General features: G+C 37.4%; 1 protein-coding gene across 2 annotated transcripts in view; it reads left to right on the top strand.

Annotated features, from left to right (window-relative positions):
* The window catches only part of CNTNAP5 (contactin associated protein family member 5), a gene marked incomplete at both ends in the record, with an annotated part of 785818 nt that overhangs the window by 467271 nt on the left and 298791 nt on the right, over window positions 1-19756 (top strand). For both annotated transcript variants that reach the window (XM_081262143.1, XM_081262144.1), the window contains one exon: window positions 285-391. In XM_081262143.1, the coding sequence (XP_081118269.1) occupies window positions 285-391 (107 nt within the window). The remainder of the gene's footprint in view (window positions 1-284; window positions 392-19756) is intronic.

The following is a 19756-nucleotide window of genomic DNA, read 5'->3' on the forward strand; positions in this document are numbered from 1 at the left end:
TTAAATTCAAGAAGCATTCACCCCAGTGCTGGAATATTAACTCCAGTGCCTAATTTGTCTCTGAGACTTCCATTACCTGGCAGCCTCTGGTGGATACACCTGTTTTGGTTAAGCCATTATATAATGTTCATCATTTGAAATCTGACTTAGGCATATGATTATAGTGGATAAATTCCCAGAATTAATTCATTTTGTTGGATATAAGACATTATTTATTCCTTCTTTATTTTAACTGACTTTTTAAATTTTGTTGTCTTTTTTTTTTTTGTGCTATCTCACATTAGGTGTTTGCCAAACTATTGTGAACATGGAGGAAGCTGCTCCCAGTCCTGGGCCAGTTTCTATTGTAACTGCAGTGACACAGGTTACACTGGTGCCACCTGCCATGACTGTGAGTAGATGCATGGGTTATGCCCAGTGGATGGACAAAGCTACAGAATTGCCAGTGTTAACCCATTGTGTTCCTTAGTTCAGAGGTAGAACCCCTATAAAATCTTAAATTGAGAAAAAATATACCACTCAAGGTAACTTTGAAATAATCAGTGTTTTTAGAGGGCTGATCTCCCGAGAAAAGTAACAGATGAATAATTACAGCATCTGAAATACGCACAGATACACATATTATAAAGGATATATATGTAAGCTCTCGGTTATGAATTCCAACCTATTTTAATGCAACTGGGTCAATTTCATTAAATATTCACAGACTTGAAAACTTGGCACTTAATGGGTTAACTAGGTGCATTTATTGTTGGGGGACACATTGTATGCATTCATTAAGTGTAAGTTTTTTAGAAGACACCATAGGCCAAAACTGTGGTGGATGGGAGCACCCATGGATGAAAGTCATAACCTGTGGTGTTCATAGACTGCTAGTAAGACAGGAAATGGGATAGTGGCAATAGAGTCACATACATGTTGAGGTTGGGACAAGAAAACATGCTATGGGCACACAAGAGGTAGCTCTAAAGTTAATTACACTGTCTTCCAGGTTGTGCTATGTTGCCATAGTAGAAAATTAGAATCTTGGTGGTTTAAGTAATGAGTGGCCATGTCGTGACATGACACATACCTATCACACATCAGTAGGAGGTCTTCTTCCACATTTTCCTCTTATCATGGAGGTTTCATCAACTGGAATGTTGCCAGGGCAGAGAGAAGGACACACAGGGGTGGAGACAAGAAAGCAGGGGCTAGTTTTTAAATGCCTTGACCTCTATGTGGCAAATATTACTTTCTCTTACATTCCATTATCCAGATAGGGTCACAAGGGCACACACATAGGGTCACAAGGGCACACACAAGAGGGCATGAAGTGCCTTCCCACCAAGGCTTGTGAGACAACAAACCTGAGCACTGGCGATAAGTACCTGTCAATCCTGGCTTGGAGGAGGCTTTATATAAAAGGCCTGGGTTGATCTTTTGTAGAGACCTGGCTGGACAATAGAAACCAATAAAAGGGATACTCAGAGCAAAGTAATAGATGGAGGCAGGAAACATAAGGAAGTCTGAGTCTGCAGGTAGTAACACAGGACGGGACGATGGTGGTGGAGAAGATGGCAGGACAGGAGGCAGGGAGAAGGTAGGCTGAATTGTGCGAACATAAGAAGCAAAGAAAAAAGAAAGGAAGAATTGGAGCCCTGAGTCCCACAATTTAACATTCTCATTGGGATCATCAAACAAAAGACAATCAAACAAATGGTTGCCATCTAGAAAATTTTATTCCATGCTGACTGATGGACTTAAGTATTAAGTGAGAAAGACATATCTGAAGGTGCTGGCAGTGATTGTGGGAGATTTCATGGAATATATGAAATTGGAAATTGGAAGGACAGGTGGGAGAAGATATTATAGAAAGACACTGAAGCCAATGAAGGCTTAGATGTATAATGAGGACCATAGGGAGATATCATTCTGGGGCAGATCTCACCAGTTTTTCCTGAGTTCCTGATGTTGTTGCCTGGCCCTGAAGGATTACGGAAGGGGTTGGTAGATGTCCACTGGACTAAATTCACTCTAGTCAAGAAGGAGCAAAGTTGATGCTCTGATTTTTGTGTACTTCTCAGCCATCCCATGACCTCTGTTATGCCACAGAATGTGGCATATACCGATGACTCCCATAGAAGAATCTAACTGAACCAGAAAAGAATTAGTGCAGTGGTCATCATGGAATGATGATGTTATTGCTATTTGTTGCCTGGGAAATTGAGAAATATCATCTGGCTATATTATAATATATTTCATTTAAATCTTGCTATTTAAAAACTTGGAATGATGAAGAGAACAAGGGAATGAGAGAGAGATTGAAGTTAAATTTTACCCAGCCATTATACTTGACTAACTACATAATTATATTATACTTGAATAAGTACATAATTTTATCTCTTTAGAGATCTTTTTTTTTCCTTTAAGATCCTATGAGGGAAAACTCATGAATTCTTGCAGACCTATCTAGGGAGAAAATCATATTTTTATCTAAGACTCCAATTAATATCAATCTATAAACTTTAAAAGTCTGTTTCCAGAAATATTATCCTCACATAGTCAAGAGCAACATGTACTTGTACAGAAACATTGCAGGACATGCACAGGACTGTTGAGTTTGTATGTCAGTGTGCTCTTGGAAGAAGCTCAAAGGAAATTGACATGTTCATCAGTCTAATAGTAAAACAAAAGAGCCCTGGAGAATATTTAACCCAAAGCAAACTAAATCCTAGTCAAAGCACATTATAGCATTCAAGGTTTATCTGTTCATTTTCTCCAAAAGTAACGTAGCAATTTTTTTTTTGAGGAGTTCATCTTCACAGATGCTGTTCTCCTTTAATTTGCTCTATCCATTAGGCTGAAAATAGAAGATTTCTAGTTTTTTTTTTTTTTTTTAAGTGTGAAGTTGAAAATTGATGGAGGTGAGGTGCTGATTTTTAAAGGAATGCTGTCAAGTCTTGTGAGCAGGAGACTCGACATATAAAGTAGTAAAAATATCATTCCTTAATTTTTTTAACACCTTCCCATTTCCCTTTTTGTGAAATTGTACAGTTCCTACACTGTAAACTGAAACTCTGTGAAACTCTATCTTCCATTCTGGGCATGTAGCCAGAACAAATCAGAGCTGCTTGGGTATCTGTGACGTTTGGCAAGCGCACCTTGGATGGCGATGTAATTCAAGGATCTGTCCTTCTTCCTCTGATTAATCTCTCCCTCTGCTATTTGGGTGACCCCCCACCCCTGTTTTGAGTACTTCTTGAACCGAGTGAACCAGTTCTTGCCTTCAATAAATATGTGCCTCACACCCGAGACATGAGAATTCAAGAGCGGGAGCTGCCCAAATGCAGATGGTGGCACCCAGAAAGCCCTCGGGTCAAAACAAACAAACCAGCCCACAATCTTGCTCATGTCAAAATGACAGGGTCATCCTTGGTGTGTTGAGGCATGTTGTGTTGAAGAACTCATCATCAATCAGAACAATCACCTCAATTTTTTAGATTGATAAAATATTTATAATAATATTAAAGTGCTAATTTTTGAGTATTATTTTGGAATTTTTTGAGCTCTTCAGGATATGTTGTTCTCATTATTTGTGCTTTCCAGCAAAGGTGGGCCAATAGAGCAGACCTGGGATAGACGGGATTAACATCTCTAATTCTTGTAGATGGAAGAGAGATCTGGTTGAGGAAGGTAAAGGGTGACAATGAACTTCTAAGGAATGGCAACATGGGAAATTTCCAGTCTTCAGACATTTCAGGTTGCTGCCGAAGGCACAGGGATATTCAGTGTATCTTGATTTTCTTTTCCCCTTGCCTGATAACACATAAAGAACCTGGGTATGCAAGTTATGTCACATATCAAATACACCTTGTTCAAAGCCACGTGTTTAGGAAGGAGATAACAAGTGTGTCCAGTTCTTTCCATTTGCGACAGCCTCTCCATAGAGAAGGTATTCAAGTTCCTCATGTATCCCACCATGTGCCATTGGACACTATTCTGTGATGTTTGAAAGTTGTTAGGGTGAGGAACTTTCTCCTTTAGGTGTTATTCTTTTTTTTTTTCTAGAGGAATAACTAAAAGTAACCAATGTTTCTGATCCAGATGCAATTCTAGCTGCCAGCCAACATTTATCAGTTTCATATGATCTATGAGTTCAGAAGTTTGCATACTTGAAGCCAAACTTCTAACTCTTCAGGATACATCTTGATTAGGTATTTCATGTCCACCTTATTAGGAGTACAAATTAAGATTCAAAAGAACATTTTGTTTTTCATTGTAGAAGCTTAAGCAGATAGGTAGATACCATTGCAATATAAGAATAAATCGAGCTGGATATTATTATTGCCTCCATTTTACACAGGAGAACATTGAGAACCAGAAAGGAGACATAACTTTCTCAAGGTCACATGTCTCGGAGAAGGGACATGAAGTAAAGGAATCTGGCATTATATGCCACATACTTAAGCCCTATATCTTATTCCTTCTCTCAAACAAGTAGGACATGTGCAAAGTTCCATATACCAACTTAATGTTATCCATCATATGCATGAGACACAGTAGGGTATTGTGATGTCCTCATTAAAATGCAGTCCTAGGGGTCCAAGAGATGAAATTTTTTTGTGTGTTTTAAATTAATCATGAAAGCATTATAGAAGGAAGTGGAATGAGATAGGATTTGAAGGACAGCTGTATTTGAAATAGATGTAGGTAAAAGGAAGAGTATCAAAAGCAGGGAGACTGGCAAGAGTAAAGGCATGATGGCCAGAATATACATGCTATGATTCAGAACAATGTAGGTGCCTGGATCAAGATAGGAAAAATGAGCAGTTCTGTTCATTTGTTGCTGAAGACCTAATGGGATTCCCGCAAAGCACTTTCCCTAAGGGAGTAGAGATCACTTCCCATTATAATCAATACTTTTCTCACACTATTGCAACATTCGTAAATGCCACTTTGATACTACATATAAATAATCTAATGATAGATTTCCTTTTTATATTCTTATAAAATATAAAAAATACACTTTTATATTTTGTAACATTTTTATATATTTTGTGTTGTTTCCAAATGTTCAATGTTATAACCAACACAATGGTGAGCATCACTGTGCTTAAGTGTGAACCCCACAAGTTCTAGTGTTTATATAAACTCGTCTAAGAAGCGGCATTCTTGGGTCAAAGGTATGAGTAATTTGAAAGGTCTTCATTCATATTACCAACTTTTCTAAAGTCTTAATATAGTTTATACTCTGATGACTATTTTCTGAGATCTTTTGTCTCCATCACTGTCAGAATTATTTACTCATTTATTCAACATGTCTTTTTACTAAACAATTCCATATTAAATGGATATTATCTTCATTACCAGTCCCTAATAAGGAAAAGACTTTGCCACAACCTGAACCTTGGGCATGGCATTGTTTCCATAATTTTTTTTTTTTTTGGTCACTCAAGTACATTTTGAAAGCACATTTATTGTCAGTAACTATGCATTCAATGATCAATGTTACAGAGGGCTGACTTGCCAAGTGTGATAGGAGTACTTATCATCCTCTGTATTTATACTGTCTAGTGAGACAGTTCTTGACCTTTTTAATGTCTGATGACATTCATGGGATCCCTGTGCAGGATCCCTTTAGTGTGTCTCAGTGTTTACTAATCCCTTCTCACGGTGCGACTCTCTGACATCCTAACAATGCTTTTAGCTCATTTTTCAGCTTTATAAGCGCATGTCAGCTTTCTTCCTCTCCCAAGCTTGATATAGTGCTGCTTCCTTTGGGCAGTCAATAACCAGGTATTGATTGGAAGCATATCAAGTTGTCTGGCCATTGGACTGTACAGTAGTCATCACAGAGCAATATCACTTCATTTCTTTAACTGTAGGTAAATGGTCCTCTGACTGCACAGCATTTGGATGGTTGGAAGGAAAGGTTAGAGAGGGTAGGGGATGCTGATAATAAAGACTTTTTAAAAAAATCATTGTTCATGTCTCTGAGTTCAGGTCTACTCATATCTTAATATTATTCTTTAAGTCTCCCATTAAGATCTAATCCCTAAATGCCATCAGCAAATTGTTCTCATTGGCAGCTAGATGAAGAAGGAGGAAGAAGAGGAGGAGGAGACTGTTGAATTGATACACTGCTTCATTTTATGACATTAACCACAGTCTTCTTTGCTATTATTTTCTTCCATGTTAACTCTTCTAGTGAGACTATAAACTCGTGGAGGGAATAACTATGTCTTGCTTTTAATTGTAGGAACCACAAATAAACCACTGGTGATACATAGGTTATATCATATAATCTCGATGAGACAAGTAATTAAGTAGAGAAGGTAACATAGTGTGCCGTTTTATGAGAATGCCATAGGACAGAATGGTGTCTCAATCTTCGCCAGCTCTCCATTCTCTTTTCTCATCCCTGTTACATAGTCCCTGAATAAAATATATATATATATATATTCATTCATATTCATAAGTGAGATTATGAGATATTAGCAATTTATGATGTTGTATCGCTAGGATGAGAATAGTGGTATTTGCTGGGGAAGATGAGAAGGTTTTCAGAAAGAAGTTTTGAGTGGAGATAAAGGACGAGTAGGAAGAATTGCAAGGAGAAGAGTCTTCTAGGAAGAGTGAGCGACATCTGCAAAGGAAGAGAAAAGTGGAAGACCATGGAACAAAGATGGGTTATAAGACATCTTGCAGAGATGAAATAGCAAACGATAGAGATACAGGAAGTGCAAGCATAATGAGTTCAGGTGACAGGTTGAGAAGGAGTGAGCCTGTCTGCTGGGCAACTAAGATCCAGTTATGGTGTATTTTTTTTTTTTATTTTAATGTTGGAAATAGAGTTGCTTGTAATTATATTATCATTGGATTTGTTATCAGATTCGTTTTGAAAATATAACTGTGGTGATATTGTAGACCATGTACTGAAGTTAGAAGACGTGTATTTTTAGGGAGAGATATGGGGAATAGTGTTTGCAATTGGTAGGCAGCAAATGATGAGAGATGGAGCAAGCTAGAAAGAAAAGACCTGATGTAAAAGCGTATCTAAAATTGGATCGAGAAAACTTGAAGACACACTGAACAAGGTAGAGAGAATGACTTAACTTTTAGCTTGGAAGAGTTTGTCAATGAGACATGGAGTGACTGAGTCTTCAGGTCTGGCTTGGTGTGACAGCTTTGTATCAAATTCAGATCTGCAATTTACAAGATATATGACCTGGGTGGGCTATGTGAGCTATGTGCTTTAACTTCATCATCTGGGATCTGTCACAGATGAAGAAAAATGGCATGATAGCAATCACCTCATGGAAATATTAAGATGATTAAATAAAAGCATCTCTGTAAATTTTTAGCATGGTATCTGGCACAGGAAAAGTCCCTGATCCAGGTTGGCTACTATTTGAACAGATAGAGGACATGTAGGAAGAAGAAATTTAGTGGATACCATCAGCAGTTCCATTTGGGGCACAGTATTTTCCTGGATACCTTTTCACTGTGCAGAAGTAACTGGAAAACTTTCCATTAAAGTCTGGGGAGAAGATCAGAATCAATGGGTATATAATTGATCAACCCTTTGAGCAGATGAAATCAATAAGGCATGTCAGGTCAAAAAGTGGAACCTGGTAAGCAAAAATTCTGAGGGACTCAAGAAGAGGTACATATGACACACAACCAACATGGAGTGGGAAGGAAAAAAAATAAAATAAGAGCTATGAAAAAGTGGTATCCTAGAAACCAGAAGGGCGTGTTTCAGAAATAGACTATTAGAAGAGAGGTCTAAGTAGTATCCCCCAGGTTACTCTTTCATTATACTAGTTGGCAATCCTTAAATGACTGGTGGAAATTTAGAACAGAAGTTGGAGGAAGACAAAGATAAGCAATGAGGAAAACTCATTTTCTACAGGCAGCCCTTCATGGTGACATTATTGAAATGCATTGGAATAAGCTATTCCAAGTTAATTTATTGACAAAGGACAGACCTAGGATCTGTGTTGGCAGGATCCAGATGATTCAAAAGCTTTACTTCTGAGAGTATTGCACTCTCTTTCAGGAGAGAAGTCCAACACCCACAAATCCATTAACAGACAAGTAGTGCATGACCTTGGGTAACTAAGTGCCCAGGATTGACTATGGGAAGGTTGCTGCTCTGTGAAGGGAGGAATCCAAGTCAACTGAGATGGCCATAAAAGAGTTCTTGGAAGAGTGCTTGAACCTGCAAGTGAGGCCAGACCCAAACTTGAATAAGCAGAGAGTTTCAGGGCAGTGTTTTTCAAGGGTGACTAGAGAGAAAGGATCTGAAAAGAAGTGAGCATGGAGGATATGTGAGGGCCAGTAGCATAAAGAGAAGGGAGTGCGTATTTGTGGAGCCCAGTTTAAGTGCCACATGCTTCAGCAACTGCTTCAAATACATTATTTCCCCCTTATCCATGGGGTTCAGTCCAAGACCTGCAGTATATGCCTGAAATCACTGATACCACCAAACCCTATACCCTAAATTTTCCTGTGCATACATGTCTTTGATAAAACTTAATTTATAAGTTAGGAACAGTAATAATAACTAATGATAAAATAAAACACTCAATAACAGTATCCTTTACTCAAATGTTGAAAACTTATGAATTGTTTATTTCTAGAATTTTCCATTGAAAAATTTCCAGCTACTGTAAAGTTTCTAGAACCTCAGAAAGCAAAATTGCAGGTGAAGAGGGACAACTGCATGTCCTCTTAAGTTGTGAGTCTTTCTCTCTCATATTCATAAATCTGATTGGGTTTAACTATGGCAGATGTTTAAGCAACTCTGTCTTATACACAGGCAAATCTCCTAAACAGAAAGACTTCTCACTTTTTTCCTTCAGATTATTTGTCAGAGTATTCTCTGCCAACTTCTGCAAGAAACTGCTCAGACCTATCTTAGATACCTCTTTGCCCCTTCAGTATCGCTCACACAGCACTTACTCTACCATAGCAGACAATCGATAAATGTAAACATTCTTTCATAGCCAAAATGATTAAAGCCACAGAACTGGTGGAAGTGGGATTTGAACTCAGTTCTAGATGGCTTGAAAGCACTTCCTTTTCTCATTATAACATCTCTAAGTGGAAGGAAGAGCAGTTGTAAATATTTGATGGAATACAGCAGGATTTATAAACAAAACTCATGCGAAGACTTCCTAACAGAGGGCAGGAGGTGCAAGGGTGCATATTCACCTTAGATCAATTTTCTTCCTTTTGAGTTCATCTCAGTCATTTAAGAGCTTCCCAGAGTCATCTCCTATATGTTAAATTGTTCTATTTGTTCTTTCATTCCTCTTTGTCAATATTTCTCCCTCCATCTTTCCCTACCCCATTGTTAATTGAAGCTACTTCAAATAATTATGTTGCATTGGCAAAGTACAAAATGTAATCACAAATTTTGGCTTTATTCCAAACCCCTAGAAGCAACAAAAGATCCCAAAATATGAGAGAAGATAATTAACTGAAGATAATTTAATTGTTGATGTTACCTTCCTTCAGAGAACCATTGATATTTATTTTGAACATTGAGCAAGAACAATGAGCATTTATTCCTAACGTATTTCAATCATCAGAAGACTAATTGCCAGAGAAATACAAAACTCTGGTTTGTCCCATGAGTGAGAAGTCATCTGGAATATACATACATATTTTAACTCACTTCATGAAAACTCATTTTCCATCTGTGCCTCTGCTTTGGATGTGAACAGATCGAGTTTATGGATAACACCTCAGTATTAGACAAATTACTTAACTTTTTTAGCATCAAATCATTTATCTCTAATATAATTATAACTCCATTACATAGTTATTGTGTTGATTAAAAGACACATGGAAAACAACTAGCACAATATTTAAAATCTGGCATTTCCATCTTTGGTTATAACCATTTCATATCTAGAGTTATTTTGAATAAAATTTCATGAAAGAGACATCTAGTGATTTATCTTCCTGTGCTACCAAAGCATATGGTCAGAGGGATGCTTTTCCTCTATGTGTTACCAAACAGAGATGAAGATTTTTGCATAGGCACTACCACCAATAATGACCTGAGAGGCATAATGTCACCCACGAACCCCAGGCTGTGGTGAAGGGAGTGCAGTTCAAGTCTTCTCTGCCAGATGAGTTTAAGGAAGTAGGTTTGTGTAACCTGTGATTTCTTGTGAATGCAATGTGAATTGTACATAGATTGTGCATGATCACTAGCAAAGATTGCTTTGACTTGCTCTTGCATGATTCCAATGAGTGTGTTTACTTACTGTGGTGTACTGTAATCACATTGTACAGTTTCTATTTCTTAGCCATTTTTTAAAGGTTCGAGCCCAGAATAACATTTTTCCATCAATTAAAGAGCCTTCTCTCTTCTGTGGTTTAGAAAAAAATGAGCATTCATTCACATTATTACTCAAAAAACCTTTAACAGTAAAACAAGATAAAATATAAGGGTCATAGATGTTCAAAGCTCTTGCCCATTCCCCTTGAAGCATTTGACAATGCTGAATTCCTGGGGTTTCATTTGGAGTGGGCAACTCAGAGAGTAATAAGAGTAATAAGCAGTAAGAGATTGAAGAGAGTGTGAGATTGCTCAATATAGTTTATCAGTTTTGTTTTAAACTATGACTGACTTCACCAAATAAATTGTCATCAAATAAATCCCCAGTTTGAACTTTGAAAAAATATTTTGACTGAGTAATACAGATACAAAATTCAGGAAACATTTATTCATCCATTAAAATTCTGCAACACAATAATACTGTGACCTATGGCAAGTTATTCCACCAGTTTAAACTTCACTAGTACCATATACAAGAGAAAAATAATAGAGTCCGCCCCTTATTGCTACTGGGATAAATTCATGAATCAATGGGCGTGAAATTTCTGACAAGTATGATCACAATCCTCCCTTATAAGTTCTTTCTTATATATTTATATCATTTTACTTCCACTGCAACCTTGGTGAGGGACAAGGCAAGTATTCATTTTTTCCTAATATATGGAGGAAAGATATGAAATTCAGAGCAGTTTAGAATTGAGAGCCCAAGGACATAGTCATAAGACCCAAGTTGAATTGAAAAAAAAAAAAAAACAACCAGAATATTGTGACTACTCCCAAGATTCTTTAGCTATAGCATTCACTTGGTGAGATCTGTGGTTGTTAAGTAAAATTCCAGGGTTAATTTAAAATTTTACTTTTTGTTTACCCCCTCCTAAAAAATACTTTGATTATGTTACTGCTCAGTTTCCAATTCTTTTAGTGTCTCTTCATTATCCTATTGAACAAAAGCCTTGCTATTTCAACTCAGTTAGCAAAGACCATCACGATTTCCCCCCTTATGTATGCATGTTATAGCCATTCTGATGATTATTCATTACCTGATTAGGTTCTGAGTTCTTTTTATCATTCTCATCTTTTGGCCTGTGGTTACTTCTGCCTAGAATTTTCTTGTTCACTTTTCTTCAAGTAATTCTCTGTTTAACCCAACACCCTGCTTTAGCATCCCCCCTGTGTGTATATGTGGTTGAAATAATTGACATTTTTTTGTGTGTGTGATTCCTTGAGTTCAGGCATTATGACTTTTTCTTTATATGTCTCCAACACCCAACACTAGGACTGGAATATTGCTTGTACAAAATAAATATTGAGAGAGTAGAATTCCAATTTTCAACATGTTGCATTTCCTCAAAGTATGCTTATATACTTTCTACACTGAGGCAAAGTAAAAAACAGCAAATTATGTGGTACCCCACAGTGTCTGCTATGCTTTCTTTTTAGCCACCATGTAGAGAAACATTTCAATTTTTTTTAATTTGGTGAAAGGAATGAAGCTTCATCTTTTTATTCAAAACATATTTATTAAAGATCCCACATCAAGTCCCCATTATTTCTCAAACTGGCTTCTAAATCATCTTTCAGTTGGAGTAGCTGCAGTGCACAATATTAAGATACTAGCATAAATAGGGCATTTGGTTAAGTAAACATACACAGAAAACATAACAACGATATAAAACCATCCATGTCATAGCAGGACATGCAACTGAGTTTATTAGTCTGTCAACAGCAGAGTTGTCAAAGTCAGTTTTCAGTAGCACAGATTTCCTGCTGGCAGCTATTGTGATGATGGAGACCCTGGCAATCACTCCCCTGCTCCTGTCTCCCTGATGCCGCTGTCATTATGGCTAGAATAGGAAGCGAGTGTTTCCGTCTGCTAACGTTTGATTTCATTACTGCCTGTTGTCTAAATAGGCATTTAGACGAAGAACTGATGTGGAACATGTGCAGAATAGGGATGCCTATGCTCACAGGCCACCAGAAGGAGAACCTATTTCCCTGGCTTCCACTTACAGGAGTCTTCCATTTAACAACATCTTGAGGGATTGTTCCAAAGGTCTAGAAAAAATTCTGCTCCATTGTTTTGGTTTTTTTAAAAGATAGAGCATGAAAAGTGAATTGCTTTTGAAAATTAGGCTGTCTTGGGGTCAGTTCCAAGCTCTACCACTTACCTAAATTAGTGACAGGAAATTTTGTTTAACTTGGAACTCTGATTTGTCTCATATCTAATTATGGGGATAGTGATATCTATTTCTATGGATTTTCTGTAATTAAGTAATAGATCACACATAGAGCATTGGGTATAGTGCCTCTCGGCTGCGTTTGCTTGCTTTGCTTCATCAAGACTCTGCATTTCTACAGTTTCTGTCCTTCTGTGGATAACTTTTGGATTAGTAGCAAATGCTCATTTCTATTGGGAATGAATTTTCAAATGTGTGTTTTCTTGCTTCCTTCCTCAAGTTGATGCTCTGCAGACAGGTTAACCACTTCTTCCTGCTGTCACTGCTTCTCTGGGAATTAGGAGATTTGTTTCTCTTAGTGAAATTTACCTTCTAACTTTGTTGAATTAGTTGTATTTGGGTCCCCAGTGATTCTCTTTGGAGAAGTTATCATTTAAGTCCTCTTTACAGAGTTATAAGGAGTCCCCCAAAGAAGGGGTGTCCCCACTGTTCTCTCTCTCTCTGATTTCCTGTAATTGAAGAGAAAACACATGTTTCTATTCTTGTCTTCTCTACTGATTTTGTATTTTAATCACTTCTTACAAAATACCTTTAGACAATACATAGATTAGTGTTTGAGTAACTGGATACTATTTCCAAGTGGACCCATAAAACGGGCCATTACTCTATCCACTTGTCAACTTGGAGCCCTGCCCTTATCTCCTTTGACCATATTTTATACTTCTGCCTAAAATGTCATACTTCACCTGCACAATACAATGTTCCTGTGTATAACCGACTTCACTTAAGTTTGTATAGTACCTTAAAGATAATACTGGTAATAGTGTAATCTTGCCTTTGACTAAGATGCAGAATATGCAGTCAAAACACAACTCTCTTTCTTTTTTTAATCTCCTACCCTGCTTTAAATTTTATTGACCCTTACCTCTGGATACAATCTTAGGCACAACTCAGTATTTTCCTTTCCACTCTTAGGTGACACACATTCTTCTAATTCCTGTATACCACAATGCAAGAATCAACAAGGCTCAGTTTAATATATCCATCTGCTGTAGTTTGGATCTTGAATGGTGCTATTAGGATTTGGTGGAACTTCTAGGAGGCGTGGCCTAGTGAGAGTTCCTTAGGTCTTTGAGGTATGCCCTCTAAGAGGCCTGAGGGGCTCCGCCTGTGCCCCTCTCTTTTTGCTCCTTGACTCATGATATGTGCAGATTTGCCCCACCACAAGCTCCTGCCGTTAGGGGCTGCCTTCTCACCTGTCTAAATGCATTGGTTTCAAGCAATCACAGACTGAAACCTTCAAAATTGTGAGCCAAAAAGAAAAACAAAACAAAAAACACTTTTCTTTACCATTTAACTACTCAGGTATTTTATTACTGTGGAAGCTAATTAATAAATCATCAATACTTCATCCAGTCTTCATTCAACCCTGAGATTTCTTCTAAGAATCTATCTCTAAATAAGGCAAGTAGGAAGTTAGGACTGAGGGAAGAGAATTTGTGGTTGGACTTTTCTTTTTTTTTTTAATTCAGCATAATTTCTTGAAGATACATTCAAGTTGGTGACTTTTTAAAGAAATTTCAATAGTATTCCATGGCATATACCAGAGTTTGTGTTTCTGGAGAGAACTGTGAATACTCAGGCTTCCTGTGTCAGGCTGCTTGCTTTTGTAGCAGCATCCATCCTACAGGTACAGCCTAGCTTCCCCCATGTCCTTAGGAGGGGAGACTACAGCTGTGCCCACAAGGAGCCGATCACCATGGCCACTTTCTGCTAGTGGGCTCCCTGTGGATCACCCCACTGGTCCTTCTTTATATACCTGGGGTTAGCAAAGGTACTCCCCAGATTCAATCTAGTATTTGTGGGGCATGGAGGGCTGATCCTACCTGGGTTGCCATCTGTTGCTAGAAGAGGGTCAGGAAAGGTCAGCCTCAGGTCACCATTTGGGTCTGTTGGGCAGTGTAGGTACACGGGTGCGGTACCACTTCTTCAGATTCCAAAGCCCAAACCACATCAGCTTCCAATCCACATTCCTGAATCCTTGACTGCTTTTCCTTTTACTTTATTCTGCAGGCTTGTAACAGGGACTATCAGGGAGAAAGGAGTCGATGCCATCTTTTCTGGACTAAAATCTTTCCATAGATTTTTAAGAATCTATTTGCTATCTATGTATCTGTCTTAATACATAGTACTTGATTATTTTTTTTGTGTGTGCATGTGTATGTGTGCTAGGAATTAAACACAAGATCCGATATATGTTAGGTAAGCATTCTACCACTGGACTTTGCCCCCAAGCCCCATTTTTTAAAACATAATTATTTAAAAGAGTGTTTAGAATTTATTCACTTATTATGAGATGGGGGGTCTCACTCTGATACAGTCTGTCCTTGAACTCCTAGACTCAAGTGATTCTCCTTCCTTAGTCTCCTGAGTAGCTGGGATTGTAGGCATGTAGCACCATGCCTAACTAAATCTTTAAAATGAAAATTTTTAATAGATACTATGCTCAAAAGGGTCAAAAATCAATGCACATAAAAAGAAGTACAGTGAAGACCCATATTTCTGTCCCTGTCTTCTGTTTCTTTAGAGTTACCTTCAGCCTATTACAGGTAACTCTCACTTTCTACTTGAATTTATTTGCAAAGATGCAAGCAAACACAGTGCATATTACACAGCTTTGCATTTTGATATTTTATTGTAATAATCATCATATACTTTTTTACATATCCATACATTAAGAGTTTTATTCTTCATTTTTTAGTTGTTTGAAATCCTATTGTAAAATTGTACCATCATTCAATTCATGTAACCCTAATTGATGAGCTTTTTTAAAGATTTATTTTTGGATCTCAAAACTCATTGTGGTTTTATTTAAACCACTGAATAAACTTGAACATATGTTATTTCACACAGTAGCAAACATATCTGTGTGGTAAATTCACAGAAAAGCAATAGTTGGATCAAAGTTTATATGTGATTTTGCTGTACACTACCAAGTTAACTTCCAAAGGCATGGGGCCAAATTCACTCACTACTAGTGCAAGAGGGCTAGTTTCCCCAGAGATTCATAAAAGCATTGTTAAATGTTTGGGTTTTTGCCAATTTGATAATTATTTCAAAAAAAAAATGGTAAGAACATCATTTAAGGACCTGGTGGTACTTAGCAAGTGATAGCTGAGCTCTGTGATTGCTTGGTCCTTCCTGTCACAGCCTCTAATATGCCTAATAGTTACACTTTGTCATGTTGCTAGAAGGAAAGTTATCTTTCTCCCTCTCATTCTGTCTTCCTTTCATCTGTCTATATCTCTGTATCTGTACACACATAAATTATATGTGTGTGCTTATAAACATATATATGTATACATACACAAATGCAGTCATACATCACTTAATGATGGAGATACATTCTGGTAGATGCATCGGTAGGCAATTTTACTGCTGTGTGAATATCAGTGTGTACTTAGACATACCAAGAAGATACAGCCTAATATATACCTAGAATATAATGGTGTAGCCTATTGTTTCTAGGCTACAAATTCACACAGTATATTACAGTGTTGAATACTGTAGGGAATTATAACACAATGGTATTTGTATAGTCACACACACCTAAATGTAAAAAAAAAAAAAGTCCAGTATAAAGTACTGACCATAGGAATTTTTAGCTCCATTATCATCTTATGAGACTACCATCATATTTGCAATTCACTGTTGACAGAAACATGTTTATATCATGTGCAACTCTGCATGTGGGTGCTTAAGTGACAGAGACTGGATTGAAAATATGGGACATCCTAAAGTCAGGCATTTTTATCAAAGAAGTGAGACGAAGCAAGTCCTTACAGGATGCAGGTATTTGCACAAGGTGGGGAGAACCTTGCAGATATATCATGGAAGTAGAGTGAATGCCTAGCTCCTCACAGATTGTCATTAGAACATCATGGTATATTGATGAGATGATAGAGGGAACACAAAAAACTGGAAGCAGGCCAATAAGGAGACTAGAGTAACTGAGCAGTGAAATTTCTGCCTCTGGAGACAGCAAGCAACCAGACTGGAAGTGACTGGCAATTTGGGACAGAGATGTCCTCTTTTAACTTTCCCATTATTCTAAACTCTCTGAGCAACATAGATCCTCTTATTTCTTTATTCACAAAGATCATTTCAAGTTTCTTAATTGTAAATTAAAATCATGGTAAGGTGGGAATCAAATGAAAGAAGGAAAAAAAGTGAAAGTAGAAATAATGTCTTTGTAATAGTCTCTAGTCTCCTCATTCTTCCTGCTTAAGAAAGTCCAATCCTCTAATTAGAAGATAAAGCATGAAAGTGAGTGCATAGATTCCCTTATGTGATTCCTCTACTAAGAAATCAAAGCTCTTTAATTTTCAATTTTCTAGCATGACAACATAAAACAATCTCATTAAAGACTTTGTTGAATATTGGCAAAGGTTAGACAGAGTTCAGGCAGCAGTGAATGAGAAAGAATGTTTGAGAGTTTGAGCAAAAATTGGATAATTTCAGATGTAAGTTTTCATGAAGCTGAAAGTGAGTAGAAAGGCAAAGCATGCAGGTAATGACCAGCCAAAAGATGCTTCTGACACCCCAGGAACGAGCAGATGCAGAACTGAACTAATGCCCTGAAATGCATACTAGGAAGCAAAGCAAGGTCATGCCCATTGTGTTCCCAGACTGCTGAGGAAAGACAGATTCTGATACATATATACATATAGTGATTCTTCAGGAAGAGAAAGACTACTTCCATCATGCCAGCCTATATGCTAGCCAAAGGAGACAGTCATGTCCAGTGTGTGAAGAATTTTCTCTCCAGTCTAAGAAAGAAGAACATTTTTTTTTTTTTTTGGTATGGTGCTGGGCTTTGAACTAAGGCCTCATACATGGTAGGCAAGAGCTCTACCACTGAGTTACATTCTCAGCCCAAAGGGAGGCATGCTTTTATACACAGGGAAGAAGGAGCTTAGAGTATGATTCTAAATTACTCATTAAAACAGTTGGTGATTTTTTTTTTCTCTCTGTTGTAAATCTACCTTGAAATGAATCTTGGAAGGCTGAGATGAAAGCAGGCTAAAAAAGACATAGAACTGGTCACTGTGTAAATCTGGTGATACCATCAGTGTCAGGAACTACGTGCCATCTGGCATGAGCTGGTTTCCTTTGCTCAGAAAGCCTTGTCTGCATTTCTGCTCTGTGGTCAGATAGCACACAAAATGTGGACATGAAGCAGCCTGTTTGGGGCAACACTCCAGCAGGAGTGATTGATTGCTTCTTTCCTGCCTACCCTGGAAACCAGTGTTTGACTACAAGGCAGGCAGATTTCTGCTGCCAGTCATCCATTTCTAATCATTTCACAGGGGGATGTTTAACTAGAGATTTCTGACTAAAACAAAAAAGAAGAACAAAAAGTAAGTCTACCGTCTGGAGGTCAAAGGCAAAATGAAGATTCTAGGACACCAAGCAATCTCTAAAGCCTAGAGTCCAGGGCTCCTATTTACTTAGAGCAGCCACTCAGAAATATCCCTGCTAGAAACGGCTGACAGCTTTGCTTAATGACCTTGGCAATTGTGACTCACCAATTATGTGCATAGTCTCTGTGCTACTAGTTAGGTCAAATCAAGTATCAGAGGACTCCAAATTTTCATAACTTGAAGCCAGACGTGGTGGCGTATGCCTGTAATGCCAGTGGCTTGGGAGGCTGAGAAAGGAAGACCATGAGTTCAAAGCTAGGCTCAGTGAGACCCTATCTCTAAACAAAATACAAAATAGGGCTTGGGATGTGGCTCAGTGGTCGAGTGCCCCTGAATTTAATCCCTGGTACCCCACCACCAAAAAAAAAAAAAAAAAAAAAAAAAGAAAAGAAAGAAAGAAACAAGCAAACAAACAAACAAAAAAAAAAAAAAACAAAGAACTTTTATAACCTAAGTGTCCTTATTTAATTTTTTCTGCATTATTTAATGTGTGTGTATATAACACACACACATACAGATATTACATATATATATTTAGATGGGGTATTTCTATGTTCCACACTGACCCCAAACTCTTGGGCTCAAGTGATCCTCCTGCCTCAGCTTCCCAGTTATTTGGAATAATAGGTGCCTTTTGTTGTGCCCAGCTTTCTAAATTGTTTTTAGAATAAAAAAGGAAATCATTAAAAAAAACAATAATTGATTCAAAAAATTAGGCAAGTACTGCAACTTTTAAAATCAAATAAAAACATATAATATTTTGATTAACTTTCTTACAGTTATATGAAACTTGAATTTCCGTATGTTTTTCGACTACTATGACTTTAATTGCTTCCTTACATTATGAGTTTGTGAAAAAAAATTACATAAGATAAAGATGAGATTCAGTTTTTCCTCTAGTGTGGTTGATCTGATTATTTATCTTAAATTACATGGATTGTTTTGAAAAGTATTTTTTTCCCATTTTCACATCTTAGTATTGATATTGTCACATAAGTTTTTATGACTGTGGTTGAAATTGGGAATATCTTGCCAATTTCCTCAAGTTGAGATAAGATTTAGAATTTCTACATAATTACATTTATTTCTGTATTTCCAACCCATTTTTTTCCCCACAACCTACAATCCTCTAGTGCTGTTTGCTTTGTTATGATGCTGGGTAAATTTGCATAGGAAACAGCAAAAATATTCATAGAAACGACTCTTAAATCACAATAGCTATTGACAACTTAGCCGTACAAGCCAGTGGCCACAAAGACATGGCTATATCCCACCAATCTAATTAAATATGTTTTCACAGCATAATTTCCCCTAATTGGGTATTAAATTTTCAGTAGCTTCTTTTTGTGCTGATATAAAAAGTGTGACAATGGGAAGAGACAGAGAAAGAGACAATTATATTAGTTACAGTTCAATAACTTATTTCAACCAATAGCAATTAAAATAACTTATTTTTGCTCTTTAGTACCTTTATAGTGTGCCAACATGGTTTGACTCAACTTTATTCCCCTGTTGTTTTTCTAGTTATGGGGAACCAGAAATGAGAGATTTGTTGGCACTTTGAAAAGTGGGACAGAAGCAGCAACCCTTTTGCATTTTACATGAGCTATGGCTGGTTTGGTGACTCATATCATTGTTATAGGGCAGTGGCTGAATGTGAAATTGCTCCACTTTTATCTGGATCCTACTTCAGCTTCTGTAACTCCTGAGCCAGGTCTGTGTATTTAACTGGGTGACAGAGAGCCCCAGCTGTTGCA

Source organism: Spermophilus citellus, assembly GCF_964194105.1.
Source record: "Spermophilus citellus genome assembly, chromosome: 11".
NCBI classification, from domain to species: Eukaryota; Metazoa; Chordata; class Mammalia; order Rodentia; family Sciuridae; genus Spermophilus; species Spermophilus citellus.